Source organism: Panulirus ornatus, chromosome 72, assembly GCF_036320965.1.
Source record: "Panulirus ornatus isolate Po-2019 chromosome 72, ASM3632096v1, whole genome shotgun sequence".
NCBI classification, from domain to species: Eukaryota; Metazoa; Arthropoda; class Malacostraca; order Decapoda; family Palinuridae; genus Panulirus; species Panulirus ornatus.
Window position 1 is genome coordinate 1,653,978 of NC_092295.1, and position 20,123 is coordinate 1,674,100.

At 42.6% G+C, this 20,123-nt stretch overlaps 1 protein-coding gene across 1 annotated transcript in view; it reads right to left on the bottom strand.

Moving 5' to 3' along the window:
• The window catches only part of LOC139748085 (uncharacterized), a 377,098-nt gene that overhangs the window by 4,173 nt on the left and 352,802 nt on the right, over positions 1 to 20,123 (bottom strand). The window contains exon 18 of the mRNA XM_071660697.1: positions 1,429 to 1,627. Within this exon, the coding sequence (XP_071516798.1) occupies positions 1,453 to 1,627 (175 nt within the window). The 3' untranslated portion in view covers positions 1,429 to 1,452. The remainder of the gene's footprint in view (positions 1 to 1,428; positions 1,628 to 20,123) is intronic.

A 20,123-nucleotide genomic window follows, 5' to 3' on the forward strand; every position in this document is an offset into this window, starting at 1 on the left:
GAACATTATCTCGGAAGGCAAAAATGGGTATGTTTGAAGGAATAGTGGTTCCAACAATGTTGTATGGTTGCGAGGCGTGGGCTATTGGATAGAGTTGTGCGCAGAAGGGTGGATGTGCTGGACATGAGATGTTTGAGGACAATATGTGGTGTGAGGTGGTTTGATCAAATAAGTAATGTAAGGGTACGAGAGATGTGTGGTAATAAAAAGAGTGTGGTTGAGAGAGCAGAATAGGGTGTTTTGAAATTGTTTGGTCGCATGGAAAGATTGACCAAGAGGATATGTGTGTCAGAGGTGGAGGGAATGAGGAGAAGTGGGAGACCAAATTGGAGGTGGAAAGATGGAATGAAAAAGATTTTGAGTGATCGGGGCCTGAACATGCAGGAGGGTGAAAGGCGTGCAAGGAATAGAGCGAATTGGAACGATGTGGTATACCGGGGTTGACGTGCTGTCAATGGATTGAACCAGGGCATGTGGAGCGTCTGGGGTAAACCATGGAAAGTTGTGTGGGGCCTGGATGTGGAAAGGGAGCTGTGGTTTCGGTGCATTATTACATGACAGCAAGAGACTGAGTGTGAACGAATGGGACCTTTGTTGTCTTTTCCTAGCGCTACCTTGCACACGAGGGGGGAGGGGGTTGTTATTCCATGCGTGGCGAGGTGGCGATGGGAATGAATAAAGGCAGACAGTATGAATTATGTACATGTGTATATATGTATATGTCTGTGTGTATGTATACAGTGAATTGTATAGGTACGTATATTTGCGTGTGTGGACGTGTATGTACATACATGTGTATGTGGGTGGGTTGGGCCATTCTTTTGTGTTTCCTTGGGCTACCCTGCTAACGCAGGAGACAGCGACAAAGCAAAATAAATAATAAATAGAAGAAAGGAGAGATATGAGATATGAGTATGAGGAAAGAAACTTGAATGTTTTGGCTGTGAGTGAAACAAAGCTCAGGGCTAAAGAAGATTGTTTTGGAAATGTCTTATGAGTAAAGTTTGGGTTTGTTAGAGGACAGGAACAAAGGAAGGAATAGCACTACTGAAGCAGTTGTGAGAGTATGTGATAGAGTACAAAGAAGTAAATTCTAGATGGATGAGGGTAAAATTAAAATTATATGGCGAGAGATGAGTGATTATTAGTGCTTATGCTCTTAACCATGGGAAAAAAGATCAAGAGAGGCAAGTGTTTTGAAAGCAACTGAGGGAGTGCGTCAGGAGTTTTGATGTAAGAGACTGAGTTCTTGTGATGGGTAATTTAGATGCGAAGGTAAGTAATGTGGCTGTGGAGGGTATAACTAGGGCTCAATGGGTATTCAATGTTAAGTATGGAAATGGTGAACAACTTTTGTTGTGTGCAACATTGTGTTTCCTACAAAAGCAAAAATTAGTTACACTTTTTAAACTTCTTTTTAACACATACCTTTTTATACAACAGTCCTCCTTATTATGCTACAATGGTGAAGGCTTCATGGTGATCCCAAGGAACAGCTTGTGGGGTGAGGGTGTGGGGGACAGCAGGTGATGTAGCAAGTGACAGCGTTGCAGCAGATAGCCCCAAACCACTACACTTGCTTACACTTTTTCCGTTCAGCATTCCAGCAATAAATCCAGCTGCAAGACTGAAGAAAGTATATCTTGTATACATGTGAAAATATATATTATCTTTATAATACTATTTATCGTACTTATCTTTATAATACTATTTATCGTACTTATCTTTATAATACTATTTATCGTACTTAACTGCCGCTTCCTGCATCCGTGGAGTAGTGCCAAGAAGCTGACAAAGAATGGCCCATCCACTCATATACATAAATACCCATACACACACATATACATGGAGAGATATGGGTGATTTTTGGTGCCTGTACACCTAATCATGAGAAGAAAGATCATGAGAGGCAAGTGTTTTGAGCAGCTTTGTTAGCAGCTTTGATGCACAAGACCGGGTTATAGTGATGATGATTTAAAGGCGAAGGTGAGTAATGTGGCAGTTGAGGGTATAATTGGTGTACATGGGGTGTTCAGTGTAATAAATAGAAATGGTGAAGAGCTTGCGGATTTGTGAGCTAAAAAAGGACTGGTAATTGGGAATACCAGGTTTAAAAAGAGATATACATAAGAATACGTATGTGAGTAGGAGAGATGGTCAAAGGGCATTATTGGATTACGTGTTAATTGATAGGCATGTAAAAGAGAGACTTTTGGATGTTAATATGCTGAGAGGGTCAGCTGGAGGGATGTCTGATCATTATCTTGTGGAGGCGAAGGTGAAAATTTGTAGAGGTTTCCAGAAAAGAAAAGAGAATGTTGGGGAGAAGAGAATGGTGACAGTAAGTGAGCTTGGAAAGGAGATTGGTGCGAGAAAGTACAAGGAGAGACTGAGTGCAGAATGGCAAAAAGTGAGAGCAAATGACGTGACAGGAGTGGGTGAAGAATGGGATAAATCTAGGGAAGCAGTGATGGCTTGTGCAAAAGATGCTTGTAGCATGAGAAAGATGGTAGGTGGGCAGATCAGAAAGGGTAGTGAGTGGTGGGATGAAGAAGTAAGGTTGTTAGTGAAAGAGAAAAGAGAGGCATTTGGACGATATTGGCAGGGAAGGAGTGTAAATGACTAGATGTATAAAAGAAAGTGGCAGGAGGTCAAGAGAAAGGTGCAGTGTAAATGACTAGATGTATAAAAGAAAGTGGCAGGAGGTCAAGAGAAAGGTGCAAGAGGTGAAAAAGAGTGCAAATGAGAATTGGGGTGAGAGATTATCACTGAATTTTTGGGAGAATAAAAAGATGTTTTGGAAGGTAAATAACATGCATAAGACAAGGGAGACAGCGACAAAGCAAAATAAAACATATATATATATATATATATATATATATATATTTTTTTTTTTTTTGCTTTGTCGGTCTCCCGCGTTTGCGAGGTAGCGCAAGGAAACAGACGAAAGAAATGGCCCAACCCACCCCCATACACATGTATATACATACACGTCCACACACGCAAATGTACATACCTACACAGCTTTCCATGTTTACCCCAGATGCTTCACATGCCCTGATTCAATCCACTGACAGCACGTCAACCCCGGTATACCACATCGATCCAATTCACTCTATTCCTTGCCCTCCTTTCACCCTCCTGCATGTTCAGGCCCCGATCACACAAAATCTTTTCACTCCATCTTTCCACCTCCAATTTGGTCTCCCACTTCTCCTCGTTCCCTCCACCTCCGACACATATATCCTCTTGGTCAATCTTTCCTCACTCATTCTCTCCATGTGCCCAAACCATTTCAAAACACCCTCTTCTGCTCTCTCAACCACGCTCTTTTTATTTCCACACATCTCTCTTACCCTTACGTTACTTACTCGATCAAACCACCTCACACCACACATTGTCCTCAAACATCTCATTTCCAGCACATCCACCCTCCTGCGCACAACTCTATCCATAGTGTGGAAATAAAAAGAGCATGGTTGACAGAGCAGAAGAGGGTGTTTTGAAATGGTTTGGGCACATGGAGAGAATGAGTGAGGAAAGATTGACCAAGAGGATGTATGTGTCGGAGGTGGAGGGAACGAGGAGAAGTGGGAGACCAAATTGGAGGTGGAAAGATGGAGTGAAAAAGATTTTGTGTGATCGGGGCCTGAACATGCAGGAGGGTGAAAGGCGGGCAAGGAATAGAGTGAATTGGATCGATGTGGTATACCGGGGTTGACGTGCTGTCAATGGATTGAATCAGGGCATGTGAAGCGTCTGGGGTAAACCATGGAAATTTCTGTGGGGCCTGGATGTGGAAAGGGAGCTGTGGTTTCGGACATTATTGCATGACAGCTGGAGACTGAGTGTGAGCGAATGGGGCCTTTGTTGTCTTTTCCTGGCGCTGTCTCGCGCACATGAGGGGGGAGGGGGATGTTATTCCGTGTGTGGTGGGGTGGCGATGGGGATGAGTAGGGGCAGACAGTGTGAATTGTGTGCATGTGTGTATATGTGTGTGTCTGTGTGTATATATGTGTGTACGTTGGGATTTGTGGGTGTGTATATTTACGTGTGTGGATGTGTGTGTGTGTGCATGTGTGTGGGGGTGGGTTGGGTCATTTCTTTTGTCTGTTTCCTTGCGCTACCTCGCATGCGCGGGAGACAGCGACAAAGCAAAATAAATAAATAAATAAATAAATAAATAAGACAAGGGAACAAATGGGAACTTCAGTGAATGGGGCAAATGGGGAGGTAATAACAGGTAGTGATGGATTGAGTATTTTGAAGGTTGTTGAATGTGTTTAATGATAGAATGGCAGATATAGGTCGTTTTAGTCAGGGTGGTGTGCAAAGTGAGAGGGGTCAGGGAGAATGGTTTGGTGAAGAGAGAAGAGGTAGTGAAAGCTTTGTGGAAGATGAAATCTGGAAAGGTGGCAGGTTTGAATGGTATTGCAGTGGAATTTATTAAAAAAGGGGGTGACTGTATTGTTAATTGGTTGGTGAGGATATTCAATGTATGTATGGATCATGGTGAAGTGCCTGAGGATTAGTGGAATGCAGGCATAGTGCCACTGTACAAAGGCAAAGGGGATAAAGTTGAATGTTCAAATTACAGAGGTATAAGTATGCTGAGTATTCCTGGGAAATTATATGGGAGGGTAGTGATTGAGAGGGTGAAGGCTTGTACAGAGCATAGCATCAGATTGGGGAAGAGCAGTAGGGTTTCAAAAGTGGTAGAGGATGTGTGGATCAGGTGTTTGCTTTGAAGAATGTATGTGAGAAATAATTAGAAAAGCAGATGGATTTGCAAGTAGCATTCATGGATCTGGAGAAGGCATATGATAGAGTTGATAGAGATGCTCTGTGGAAGGTATTAAGAATATATGGTGTGGGAGGCAAGTTGTTAGAAGCAGTGAAAAGATTCTACCAAGGATGTAAGGCATGTGTACGAGTTGGAAGAGAGGAGAGTGAATGGTTCCCAGTGAATGTCGGTTTGTGGCAGGGCTGTGTGATGTCCCCATGGTTGTTTAACTTTTTCATGGGTTGAGTGGTTAGGGAGATAAATGCAAAAGTTTAGAAGAGAGGGTCGGGCATGCAGTCTATTTTGGATGAGAGGGCTTGGGAAGTGAGTCATTTATTGTTCGCCGATGATACAGCTCTAGTGGCTGATTCGGGTGAGAAACTTCAGAGATTGGTGACTGAGTTTGGAAAGGTGTGTAAAAGGAGAAAGTTGAGAGTAAATGTGAATAAGAGCAAGGTTATTAGATTCAATACAGTTGAGAGACAAGTAAATTAAAATGTAAGTTTGAATGGAGAAAAATTGGAGGAAGAGAAATGTTTTAGATATCTGAAAGTGGATTTAGTAGCAGATGGAACCATGAAAGCAGAAGTAAGTCACAGGTTGGGGGAGGGGGGGAAGGTTCTTGGAGCAATGAAGAATGTGTGAAAGGAGAGAATGTTCTCTCGGAGAGCAAAAACAAATATGTTTGAAGGAATAGTAGTTCAACAATATTATATAGTTGTGAGGCATGGGCTATAGATAGGGTTATATGGAGGTTGGATGTGTTGGAAATGAAATGTTTGAGGACAATATGTGATGTGAGGTGGTTTGATTAAGTAATGAAAGGGTAAGAGAGATATGTGGAAATATAAAGAGTGTGGTCATACGGAAGAATGAGTGAGGAAAGATTGGCAAAGGGGATATATGTGTCAGAGGTGAAAAGAACAAGGAGTGGAAGACCAAATTGGAGGTGGAAGGATGGAGTGAAAAAGATTTTCAGCAATTTGGGCCTGAACATACTGGAGGGTGAGAGGCATGCAAGGAATAGAGTGAACTGGAATAATGTGGTCTAACTGGGTTGACGTGCTGTCAGTGGACTGAACCAGGGCATGTGAAGTGTCTGGGGTAAACCATGGAAAGGTCTGTGGGGCCTGGATGTGAACAGGGAGCTGTGGTTTCAGTGCATTATAATGACAGCTAGAGACTAAGCGTGAACGAATGTGGCCTTTTTGTCCGTTTTCCTGGAGCTATCTTGCTGAAATGGGGAAGGTAGCGATGCTATTCCCTGTGTGTTGGAGTAATGACAGGAATGGATAAAGGCAAGCAAGTATGAATATATGTGTACATATGTTTATGTCTGTGTATGTATCTGTTGATATGTATATGTGTGTTTATTGGCACTTACGTATATATATGTGAGAGTATATGAGTGGATGGGTCATTCTTCATGTTTCCTGGCACAACCTCACTGATGCGGCAAAAAGCAGTTAGGTATAATAAACATGAACAAATAACATCAACATATACACATATACACATACATATACATATATATACATATTCATACTTGCTTACCTTCATCTATTCCTGTTGCTACCCCGTCCCACAGGAAACAGCATCGCTACACCTTGCTTCAGCTAGGTAGCGCCAGGAAAACAGACAAAAAAGGCCACATTCGCTCACACTCAGAATCTAGCTGTCACTATCTAATGCACCGAAACCACAGCTCCCTATCCACATCCAGGCCCCACAGACCTTTCCATGGTTTATCCCAGGTGTTTCACATGCCATGGTTCAGTCCATTGACAGAACGTCGACCCCAGTATACCACATCATTCCAATTCACTATTCCTTGCACGCCTCTTACCCTCCTGTATGTTCTGACCCCGATTGCTCAAAATCTTTTTCACTTCATCCTTCCACCTCCAATTTGGTCTTCCATTTCTCCTTGTTGCCTCCACCTCTGACACATATATCCTTTTTTGTCAACCTTTCCTTACTCATTCTCTCCATATGTCCAACATACCCTCTTCTGTTCTCTCAACCACACTCTTTATTTCCACACATCTCTCTTACGCTTTCATTACTTACTCGACCAAACCACCTCACACCACATATTTTCCTCAAACATTTCATTTCCAACATATCCACCCTCCTCTGTACAATCCTATCTTTAGCCCATGCCTCACAACTATATAATATTGTTGGAACTACTATTCCTTCAAACATACCCATTTTTGCTCTCCCTCTACACATTCTTCATCACTCCCAAAACCTTTGGCCCCTCTCCCACCTTGTGACTCACTTTTGCTTACATGGTTCCATTTGCTGCGAAATCCACTCACTGATATGTGAAACACTTCACTTCCTCCAATTTTTCTCCATTCAAACTTAAATCCCACTTCATTTGTCCCTCAACCCTACTGAACCTAATAACCTTGCTCTTATTCACATTTATTCTCAACTTTTTCCTTTCACACACTTTTCCAAACTCAGTTGCCAACTTTTACAGTTTCTCCCTCGAATCAACTGCCAGAGCTGTATCATTGGTGAACAACAACCAACTCACTTCCCAGGCCCTCTCATCCCCAACAGACAGCATACTCGCCCCTCTATCCAAAACTCTTGCTTTTACCTCCCTAACCAATTCATCCACAGAGCAAAATTTTTAACACAAGACTAGTATAAACTAAACAGACTTAGAGCAACCTTGACTGTTTTAAATGTTCAGTTTCAGCCTAGTAATAACACATTACCTCGTATATTACCACATCAATCCAATACATTCTATCCCATGCAAACCAACTTCCTTTGCTACATCCTTTCATACCAGGTCTTCCCGTCCCATCTTGCTCCCTTAATTTCTAACAGATACATTCTCTAAGCCTTTAAACTACAGTATTCCCTCCCATGTTCACTCCAGAAGTGCAACACATAAATCTCAATTTTTTTCCCCTTTATGAAAAGGTTGATTTGCCTGCAAAAGTATGAAATACACACAAAAAAAGCATATACAAAAATCATAATATATTTGATGCATTAGACTGTGGCACCAACAACTCTGATGTGATACTTCCTCATGTTGTGATGAATGGGGTGGACACAGTGGTGCGATTTGTTTATTTCTATCTTTTACACACTTTTCACTGACTTCTCATCACAGGCATTTGAGTGCTGGCAAAGTCCAATAAGCTACACTTTACTATACTTTTCAAAACTTCTTATATATACATGAAAATTCTATGTGCTTTTTTACATTACTCATGGGCATACTCTTTTTTTCTATACTTGCTCACTGTCTCCTGCATTAGTGAGGGAGCACGAGGAACAGATCTGCTCATATCTGTTCTTCAGCTGTCACGTGTAATGCACCTAAATCACAGCCCCCTATCCACAACCAGGCCCCTACAAAACTTTCTGAGGTTTCACCAGGCTGATTCATATACCCTGGTTCAGTCCACTGACAGCATTTTGCCACCTGCATAACATATCATTCCAATTAACTCGATCCTTTGCACACCTCACACACTCCTGCATGTTCAGACTCCAAGCACTCGAAACATTTTCCACTCCATACTTTCGCCTCCAATTCTGTCTCCCTCTTCTTGTCCTCTCCACTTCTGACAGATAGATCCTCTTTGTCAAAGTCTCTTCTTTCATTTTCCCATTATATAATCTATTTCAGCACACTATCCTCAGCTATCTATCTATTTCTCTGATGCCCATTCCCTTCAGGAACTCACATCAAGGGGGAGGCCATAGAAAGAAAGTCTCCACATGCCTTCCTCGCATGCGCTATTCCACGCATTCTTCCACCATTTCTTTCCCTCCAATACTTTTCCACTCTGTTTCCCCATGTCACATGTAGTCTTCCTTTCACACCAATCCCTTTAATTGTACTATCATACTCTTCATGTAAACTCCCCATTTTGCATTCTTTCCATGTGCCCAAACCTCCTCATTCGACACTCCATTCCCTTTGCATTTTTGTCATACAACATCACTTGTAGGTAGTGGATGGTAGACAGCCAATAACTTGGGACGTATATTACCAGTACTACCTGTGTGGGTATAAGGAGTAGAGGGTTACAGATGGCTGCATAGAGCCAGCACTTCAATGGTTGCCAAGTTGCACTCCTCTGACCCAGTTAGGTATCTTTTCTTTCTGCCTCACCCACAAGTAGAGTACTTGCATACTATTATTTTATTTCATTATTATACTTTGTCGCTGTCTCCCGCGTTAGCGAGGTAGCGCAGGGTAACAAATGAAAGAATGGCCCAACCCACCCACATACGCAATGTATACACATACACGTCCACACATGCACAGGTACATACCTATACATTTCAACGTATACATACGTATATATATATATATATATATATATATATATATATATATATATATATATATATATATATATATAGTAAAATTCTGGGGGCCTTGAAGAATGTGTGGAAGTCGAGAACATTATCTCGGAAAGCAAAAATGGGTATGTTTGAAGGAATAGTGATTCCAACAATGTTGTATGGTTGCGAGGCGTGGGCTATGGATAGAGTTGTGCGCAGGAGGATGGATGTGCTGGAAATGAGATGTTTGAGGACAATGTGTGGTGTGAGGTGGTTTGATCGAGTGAGTAACGTAAGGGTAAGAGAGATGTGTGGAAATAAAAAGAGCGTGGTTGAGAGAGCAGAAGAGGGTGTTTTGAAGTGGTTTGGGCACATGGAGAGAATGAGTGAGGAAAGATTGACCAAGAGGATATATGTGTCGGAGGTGGAGGGAACGAGGAGAAGAGGGAGACCAAATTGGAGGTGGAAAGATGGAGTGAAAAAGATTTTATGTGATCGGGGCCTGAACATGCAGGAGGGTGAAAGGAGGGCAAGGAATAGAGTGAATTGGAGCGATGTGGTATACCGGGGTTGACGTGCTGTCAGTGGATTGAATCAAGGCATGTGAAGTGTCTGGGGTAAACCATGGAAAGCTGTGTAGGTATGTATATTTGCGTGTGTGGACGTATGTATATACAAGTGTATGGGGGGGGGGTTGGGCCATTTCTTTCGTCTGTTTCCTTGCGCTACCTCGCAAACGCGGGAGACAGCGACAAAGTATAATAAATAAATATATATATAGTAAAAGCTTTGCGGAAGATGAAAGGCGGCAAGGCAGCAGGTTTGGATGGTATTGCAGTGGAATTTATTAAAAAAGGGGGTGACTGTATTGTTGACTGGTTGGTAAGGTTATTTAATGTATGTATGACTCATGGTGAGGTGCCTGAGGATTGGCGGAATGCGTGCATAGTGCCATTGTACAAAGGCAAAGGGGATAAGAGTGAGTGCTCAAATTACAGAGGTATAAGTTTGTTGAGTATTCCTGGTAAATTATATGGGAGGGTATTGATTGAGAGGGTGAAGGCATGTACAGAGCATCAGATTGGGGAAGAGCAGTGTGGTTTCAGAAGTGGTAGAGGATGTGTGGATCAGGTGTTTGCTTTGAAGAATGTATGTGAGAAATACTTAGAAAAGCAAATGGATTTGTATGTAGCATTTATGGATCTGGAGAAGGCATATGATAGAGTTGATAGAGATGCTCTGTGGAAGGTATTAAGAATATATGGTGTGGGAAGCAAGTTGTTAGAAGCAGTGAAAAGTTTTTATCGAGGATGTAAGGCATGTGTACGTGTAGGAAGAGAGGAAAGTGACTGGTTCTCAGTGAGTGTAGGTTTGCGGCAGGGGTGTGTGATGTCTCCATGGTTGTTTAATTTGTTTATGGATGGGGTTGTTAGGGAGGTGAATGCAAGAGATTTGGAAAGAGGGGCAAGTATGAAGTCTGTTGGGGATGAGAGAGCTTGGGAAGTGAGTCAGTTGTTGTTCGCTGATGATACAACGCTGGTGGCTGATTCATGTGAGAAACTGCAGAAGCTGGTGACTGAGTTTGGTAAAGTGTGTGAAAGAAGAAAGTTAAGAGTAAATGTGAATAAGAGCAAGGTTATTAGGTACAGTAGGGTTGAGGGTCAAGTCAATTGGGAGGTGAGTTTGAATGGAGAAAAACTGGAGGAAGTGAAGTGTTTTAGATATCTGGGAGTGGATCTGGCAGCGGATGGAACCATGGAAGCGGAAGTGGATCATAGGGTGGGGGAGGGGGCGAAAATTCTGGGAGCCTTGAAGAATGTGTGGAAGTCGAGAACATTATCTCGGAAAGCAAAAATGGGTATGTTTGAAGGAATAGTGGTTCCAACAATGTTGTATGGTTGCGAGGCGTGGGCTATGGATAGAGTTGTGCGCAGGAGGATGGATGTGCTGGAAATGAGATGTTTGAGGACAATGTGTGGTGTGAGGTGGTTTGATCGAGTAAGTAACGTAAGGGTAAGAGAGATGTGTGGAAATAAAAAGAGCATGGTTGAGAGAGCAGAAGAGGGTGTTTTGAAATGGTTTGGGCACATGGAGAGAATGAGTGAGGAAAGATTGACCAAGAGGATATATGTGTCGGAGGTGGAGGGAACGAGGAGAAGAGGGAGACCAAATTGGAGGTGGAAAGATGGAGTGAAAAAGATTTTGTGTGATCGGGGCCTGAACATGCAGGAGGGTGAAAGGAGGGCAAGGAATAGAGTGAATTGGAGCGATGTGGTATACCGGGGTTGACGTGCTGTCAGTGGATTGAATCAAGGCATGTGAAGCGTCTGGGGTAAACCATGGAAAGCTGTGTAGGTATGTATATTTGCGTGTGTGGACGTATGTATATACATGTGTATGGGGGTGGGTTGGACCATTTCTTTCGTCTGTTTCCTTGCGCTACCTCGCAAATGCGGGAGACAGCGACAAAGCAAAAAAAAAAAAATATATATATATATATATATATATATATATATATATATATATATATATATATTGATTGAGAGGGTGAAGGCATGTACAGAGCATCAGATTGGGGAAGAGCAGTGTGGTTTCAGAAGTGGTAGAGGATGTGTGGATCAGGTGTTTGCTTTGAAGAATGTATGTGAGAAATACTTAGAAAAGCAAATGGATTTGTATGTAGCATTTATGGATCTGGAGAAGGCATATGATAGAGTTGATAGAGATGCTCTGTGGAAGGTATTAAGAATATATGGTGTGGGAGGCAAGTTGTTAGAAGCAGTGAAAAGTTTTTATCGAGGATGTAAGGCATGTGTACGTGTAGGAAGAGAGGAAAGTGATTGGTTCTCAGTGAATGTAGGTTTGCGGCAGGGGTGTGTGATGTCTCCATGGTTGTTTAATTTGTTTATGGATGGGGTTGTTAGGGAGGTAAATGCAAGAGTCTTGGAAAGAGGGGCAAGTATGAAGTCTGTTGGGGATGAGAGAGCTTGGGAAGTGAGTCAGTTGTTGTTCGCTGATGATACAGCGCTGGTGGCGGATTCATGTGAGAAACTGCAGAAGCTGGTGACGGAGTTTGGTAAAGTGTGTGGAAGAAGAAAGTTAAGAGTAAATGTGAATAAGAGCAAGGTTATTAGGTACAGTAGGGTTGAGGGTCAAGTCAATTGGGAGGTGAGTTTGAATGGAGAAAAACTGGAGGAAGTGAAGTGTTTTAGATATCTGGGAGTGGATCTGTCAGCGGATGGAACCATGGAAGCGGAAGTGGATCATAGGGTGGGGGAGGGGGCAAAAATTTTGGGTGCCTTGAAAAATGTGTGGAGGTCGAGAACATTATCCCGGAAAGCAAAAATGGGTATGTTTGAAGGAATAGTGGTTCCAACAATGTTGTATGGTTGCGAGGCGTGGGCTATGGATAGAGTTGTGCGCAGGAGGATGGATGTGCTGGAAATGAGATGTTTGAGGACAATGTGTGGTGTGAGGTGGTTTGATCGAGTAAGTAACGTAAGGGTAAGAGAGATGTGTGGAAATAAAAAGAGCGTGGTTGAGAGAGCAGAAGAGGGTGTTTTGAAGTGGTTTGGGCACATGGAGAGAATGAGTGAGGAAAGATTGACCAAGAGGATATATGTGTCGGAGGTGGAGGGAACAAGGAGAAGAGGGAGACCAAATTGGAGGTGGAAAGATGGAGTGAAAAGGATTTTGTGTGATCGGGGCCCGAACATGCAGGAGGGTGAAAGGAGGGCAAGGAATAGAGTGAAATGGAGCGATGTGGTATACAGGGGTTGACGTGCTGTCAGTGGATTGAATCAAGGCATGTGAAGCGTCCGGGGTAAACCATGGAAAGCTGTGTAGGTATGTATATTTGCGTGTGTGGACGTATGTATGTACATGTGTATGGAGGGGGTTGGGCCATTTCTTTCGTCTGTTTCCTTGCGCTACCTCGCAAACGCGGGAGACAGCGACGAGGTATAAAAAAAAAAAAAAAAAAAAAAAAAAAATATATATATATTTTTTTTTTTATTTTTTTATACTTTGTCGCTGTCTCCCGCGTTTGCGAGGTAGTGCAAGGAAACAGACGAAAGAAATGGCCCAACCCCCCCATATATACACACACATATACATATATACACATGTACATAATTCATACTTGCTGCCTTTATTCATTCCCATCGCCACCCCACTACACGTTAAATGACAACCCCCTCCCCCAGCACGTGCATGAGGTAGCGCTACGAAAAGACAACAAAGGCCACACTCGTTCACAGTCAGTCTCTAGCTGTCATGTCTAATGCACTGAAACCACAGCTCCCTTTCCTCATCCAGGCCCCACAAAACTTTCCATGGTTTACCCCAGATGCTTCACATGTCCTGGTTCAATCCATTGACAGCACGTCGACCCCAGTATACTACATTGTTCTAATTCACTCTATTCCTTGCACGTCTTTCACCCTCCTGCATGTTCAAGCCCCGATCACTCAAAATCTTTTTCACTCCATCCTTCCACCTCCAATTTGGTCTCCCACTTCTCCTCATTCCCTCCACCTTTGACATATATATTCTCTTTGTCAATCTTTCGTCACTCATTCTCTCCATGTGACCAAACCATTTCAATACACCCTCTTCTGCTCTCTCAACCACACTCTTTTTAGTACCATACATCTCTCTTACCCTTTCATTACTTACTCAATCAAACCACCTCACACCACATATTTTCCTCAAACATTTCATTTCAAACAATCCACCCTCCTCGTACATCTATCTTTAGCCCATGCCTACATCATATATAATATTGTTGGAACCCTACTATTCCTTCAAACATACCCATTTTTGCTCTCCCTCTACACATCTTCAATCACTCCCAAAACTTTGGCCCCTCTCCACCTTGTGTCACTTTTGCTTACATGGTTCCATCTGTGCGAAATCCACTCACTGATATATGAAACACTTCACTTCCCAATTTTTCTCCATTCAAATCTTAATCCCACTTAACTTGTCCCTCAACCCTACTGAACTAATAACCTTGCTCTTATTCACATTTATTCTCAACTTTTTCCTTTCACACCACTTTCCAAACTCAGTTGCCAACTTTTACAGTTTCTCCTTCGAATCAACTGCCAGAGCTGTATCATAGGTGAACAACAACCAACTCACTTCCCAGGCCCCCTCATCCCCAACAGACAGCATACTCGCCCCTCCCCCTTTTCCAAAACTCTTGCTTTTACCTCCCTAAACAATTCATCCAAGAGCAAAATTTTTAACCCCCAAGATTGTATAAACTAAAACAGCTTAGGCAAAACCCTTGGGCTGTTTTAAAAGTTTTGTTTCACCCAGTATTAAAACCCCTTACCTCGTATATCCACATTTTCCAAACATTCTATCCCCTGCAAACCAACTTCTTTTCTACTCCCTTTTATACCCGTCTTCCCCTCCCCTCTTTTCTCCTTAATTTTAACAGAACATTCTTATGCCTTAAACTACAGTATCCCTTTCCCCTGTCACTCAGAGTGAACACCTAAAACTCATTTTTTTCCCCCCTTTTTTAAAGGTTGATTTGTGCAAAAGTATGAAATACAACAAAAAAGGGATTTTAAAAAAAATCATAATATTTTGATGCATTAGACTGTTGCACCAAACTCTGATGTGATACTTCCTCATGTGTGAAAGAAAGGGGGACACGTGGGGCGGGTTTGTTTATTTTATCTTTTTCACATTTTCACTGACTTCCATCACAGGATTTGAGTGCTGGCAAAAATCCCAAAAGCTACACTTTACTTTTACTTTTCAAAATTCTTATTTTACATGAAATTTATGTGCTTTTATTATCAAAGGGTACTTTTTTTTCTATACTGGGTCATGTCTCCGGGATTTGTGAGGGAGGGACGAGGAAAAGATCGCTCATATCTGTTCTTCAGCTGGGGCAGTGTAATGCACCCAAACAGCCCCCCACCCAACCGGCCCTACAAAATTTTGAGTTTCACCGGCGATTATATCCCGTTTAGTCCACGGGCGCATTTTGCCCCCGCTAAAAATATTTCCAATTAACTCGACCCTTTGCCACCTCAACATCCTCCCATGTTCGACCCCAAGCCTGAAAATTTTCCACCCCATACTTTCGCCCCATTCTGTCCCCCTCTTTTGTCCTCCCTTCGGGACAGATAGATCCTCTTTGTCAAAGTCTCTTTTTCTTTTTCCCATTATAAAAATCTATTTCAGCACCCCCCTTATTCAAGCTACTTCTATTTCTTAAACCCCCTTTCCCCTTCGGGAAACTAAACATCAGGGGGAGGCCATAGAGAAAGTCTCCACATGTTCTCCCCATGCGCTATTCCACGCATTTTTCCCACCATTTCTTTCCCCCCAATATTTTCCCACTCTGTTTCCCCATGCCACATGTAGTCTTCTTTCACCCCAAATTTCCCTTTAATGTATTTATTCTCTTATGAAAAACCCCCTTTTGATTCTTTCCATGTCCCAAAAACCTCTCATTCGAAAACTCCATCCCTTTGATTTTTGTAAAACAAATCATTGTGGTAGGGGTTTGGTAGAAGGGCATTAACTTGGGAGTTATATTCCAGTATCCCTGTGTGGGTATAAGGGTAGGGGGTTACGATGGCTGCATAGGCCAGCACTTATGGTTGCCAAGTTGCACTCCTCTGACCCAGTTAGGTATCTTTTCTTTCTGCCTCCCCCACAAGTAGGTATTGCTACTTTTATTTTATTTCATTATTATACTTTGTCGCGTCCCCCGGGTAACAATGAAAGAAGGGCCCCAACCCCACCCCCATGCAAGATACAATACACGTCCACACTTTGACAGTACTACCTATACTTTCAACGTATACATACTATATATTTTATATATATATATATATATATATATATATATTTATATTATATAATATATAATATAGTAAATTCGGGGGGCCCTTTGAAGATGTGTGGAAGTCGGACCTATTGGGGAAAGCAAAAAATGGGTATGTTTAAAGGAATAGTGTTTCCAACATTTGTTGGTTCGAGGGTGGGTTTTGGATGAGTTGTGCGCAGGGGGAGGATTTTTTTGTGCTGAATGAGATTTTGAGGAAAATGTGTGGTTGAGGTGGTTTGATGAATTGTGAGAAAACGTAAGGGTAAGAGGTGTTTTTTGAAAAAAAAAAGAGCGTGGTGAGAGAGCAGAAGGGGTTTTTTGAGGGGTTTTTTGGGCAATGGAAAAGAATGAGTGAAAAAAGATTTGACAAGAGGATATATGTGCGGAGGGGAGGGAACGGGAGAGGGGAGACCAAATTGGAGGTGGAAGAAGGGTTTTTGAAAGATTTTATGTGATCGGGGGCCTGAAATGCGGAGGGTGAAAGGGGGAAGGAATAGAGTGAATGGAGGTGGGTTTATCCCGGGTTTGAGTGCTTTAGTGGTTAATCAAGGCATGTAAAGTGTCGGGGGTAAACCAAAGGGAAAGCTGTGTAGGTAGTTTTTTTTGGTGTGTGGACGTATGTATATAAAAGGGGTGGGGGGGGGGGGTTGGGGGGGGCATTCTTTGTTTTTTCCCTTGCGCTACCTCGCAACGCGGGGACGCGCAAAGAATAAAAAATAAATTTATATGTAAAAAGCTTGCGGAAGATGAAAGGCGGCAAGGCGGCAGGTTTGGATGGTATTGCAGTGGAATTTATTAAAAAAGGGGTGACTGTAATGTTGACTGGTTGGTAAGGTTATTTAAGTATGTATGATCATGGTGGTGCTGAGGATTTGGGGGATGCGTGCTAGTGCCATTGTACAAGGCAAAAGGGGGTAGAGTGGGGGGGTTTTTCCCCAAATTACAGAGGTATAAGTGTTGGGGTATTCCGGTAAATTTTATGGGGGGTATTGATTGAAAAGGGGGGAAGCATGTACAGAGCATCAGATTTGGGGAAGAGCAGTGTGGTTTCAGAAGTGGGGAGAGGATGTGTGGTCAGGTGTTTGCTTTGAAGAAGTATGTGAGAAAAACTTTGAAAAGCAAAGGTTTTATGTAGCTTTATGGATCTGGGAAGGCATATGTAGAGTTTATAGAGATGCTCTGTGAAGGTATTAAGAATTTTTGGTGTGGGAAGCAAGTTGTTAGAAGCAGTGAAAAGTTTTTTTCGAGGATGTTTTGGCATGGTACGTGTAGGAAAAAGGGAAAAGTGACTGGTTCTCAGTGAGGGTAGGTTTGCGGTGGGTGTGGAAAGTTCCGGTTGTTTAATTTGTTTATGGATGGGGTTGTTTTGGGGGTGAATTTCAAGGATTTGGAAAGGGGGCAAGTATGAAAGGGCTGTTGGGGATGAGAGGCTTGGGAAAAAGGGGTAGTTGTTGTTCGTTGTACAACGCTGGGGCTGATTCATGTGAGAAAATGCAAAACTGGTGACTGAGTTTGGTAAAGTGTTGAAAGAAGAAAATTTGGTAAATGTGAATAAGGCAAAGGGTTTTTAGGTACGTAGGGTTTAGGGTAAGTCAATTGGGGTGGAGTTGAAAGGGAGGGGAAAAAAAAGGAGGAGTGAAGTGTTTTAGAAATCTGGGAGGGTCTGGCAGGGATGGAAAACCCTGGAGCGGAAGTGGTTAGGGTGGGGGGGGGGCAAAAAATTCTGGGAGCCTTGAAGAATGTGTGGAAGTCGAGAAAATTATCTGGGAAAAAAAAAAAAGGGTATGTTTTGAAGGAATAGGGGTTTCCCCAACATGTTGAGGGTTGCGAGGCGTGGGCTAGGGATAGAGTTGTTGCGCAGGAGGAGGGAAATGTGCTGGAAATGAGATTTTTGAGGAAAATGTGTGGTGTGAGGTGTTTGATCGAGTAGAAAAGTAAGGGTAAGAGAGAGTGGGGAAAATTTAAAAAGAGCTTTGGTGGAGAGCAGAAGGGGTTTTTTTGAAAGGGTTTGGGCACATGGAGAGAATGAGTGAGAAAGTTGCCCAAGAGGATTTATGTGTGGGAAAGGTGGAGGGAAAGGGGAAAGAAGGGGGGGCCAATTGGGGGTTTGGAAAGATGGAGTAAAAAAAGTTTTTTGTTTTGATCGGGGCCTGAACATGCAGGAGGGGAAGGAGGGCAAGGAATAGAGTGAATTGGAGCGATGTGGGTTCCGGGGTGACGTGCTGTCAGTGGATTGAACCCAAGGCATGTGAAGCGTTGGGGAAAACCATGGAAAGCTGTGTGGGGTTGTTTTATTTGGTGTGTGACGTATGTATATAATGTGTTATGGGGGGGGTGGCCTTTTTTCGTCTGTTTCCTTGCGCTCCCTCGAAAATGGGGAGACAGCGAAAAGCAAAAAAAAAAAAAAAAAAAAAAAAAAAATTTATATATATATTATAAATATATATATAATATTATATATATATTTTTTTTTTTTTTATACTTTGTCGGTCTCCCTTTTTTTGGAGGTGTGCAGGAAACAGACGAAAGAAAGGGCCCCCCAACCCCCCCCCAAAATTACACCCCATATACTATATACACAGTAATAATTCATACTTGCTGCCTTTCTTTCCCCATCGCCCCCCACTCCCCCGGTAAATGAAAAAACCCCCCCCCCGCAGTGTATAGGTAGCGTACAAAAAGAAACAAGGCCCATGTTCACAGTCAGTTCTAGTTCATGTCTAATGCACGGGAAACCAAGCCCCCTTTCCCACACCCAGGCCCCACAAAACTTTCCTGGTTTACCCCAGATGTTTTTCACATTTTCCTGGTTCAATCCTTTGACAGACGTCGACCCCCGTATACTACCCTTGTTAATTTACTCTATTCTTGCCCGTCTTTCACCCTCTGCATGTCAAGCCCCCATCACTCAAAATCTTTTTCACTCCATCCTTCCCCCTCCCAAATTTTGGGCCCCACTTCTCCTATTTTCCCCCCACCTTTGAATATTTTTTCTTTGGTCAAAACTTTCGTCACTATTTCTCCTTTTGCCAAACAATTCAATAACCCTCTTTGCTCTTCAAACACACTCTTTTTAGTACCCAAAACATCTTTTCCCTTTTTAAATTTCTTACTCAATCAAAACCCTCACACCACCCTTTTGTCCTCAAAAATTCTTTTTCCAAACATCCCCCTCTCCCCAAACCCTCGCAATTTTAACATTGTTTGGGAACATATTCCTTAAACTACCCTTTTTGCTTTCCCAGATAATGTTCTCGCCTTCCACAACTTTTCAACAAACCCGAATTTTGCCCCCCCCCCCCCCTGGACTCACTTCTGCTTCCTGGTTCCATCCCCTCCAAAACCCCCTCCCCCATAGTAAACACTTATTCCCAAATTTTTTTCCTTCAAACTTACCTCCCTTGATTGTCCCTCAACCCCTTATTACCCAATAACCTTGCTCTTTTTACATTTACTTCAGTTTTCTTTCACTCACTTTTCCAAACTCAGTCAGCTTCTCAGTTTTCCCGAATCAGCCACCAGCGCTGTTCATCAGTGAACAAACTGACTCACTTCCGCCTTCATCCCCAAAATTTTTCTTTCCCCTTTTCCAAAACTTTGATTCACCTCCCTAACAACCCCATCCCTAAAAAAATTAAACAAACCCTGGAGACTTTCCCCAACCCCTACCGCAAAAACATTCATGAGAACCAATCACTTTCCTTTTTCCCACACGTCACATGCCTTACATCCCGATAAAAACTTTTTTAGCTTCCAGCAACTTGTCCCACACCATATACTCTTATATTCCCCAGAGCATCTCTATCAATTATTTTGCCTTCTCAGATCCATAAGTGTCATAAAATCTATTTGTTTTTTTAAGTATTTTTTCAATAAATTTTAAAGAAACCCCTGATCCCCCCTCCCCCCACTTCTGAAAACCCCATGTCTTCCCCAATTGATGTTTAATGCTTTCCCCTCTAATCAAAAACCCCAAATTTCTTTCCCCGGAATATCAACAAAATTATCTCTGTAATTTGAGCACTTCCCTTTGTCCCCTTTGTTTTGTTACAAAGGCACCATGCATCCCCTTCTGCCCAAAACCCCAGGCACTTCACCAGGGCCTAAAAACAGGAGTTCCCCAGCAACCGTCAACAACAGTCACCCTTTTTT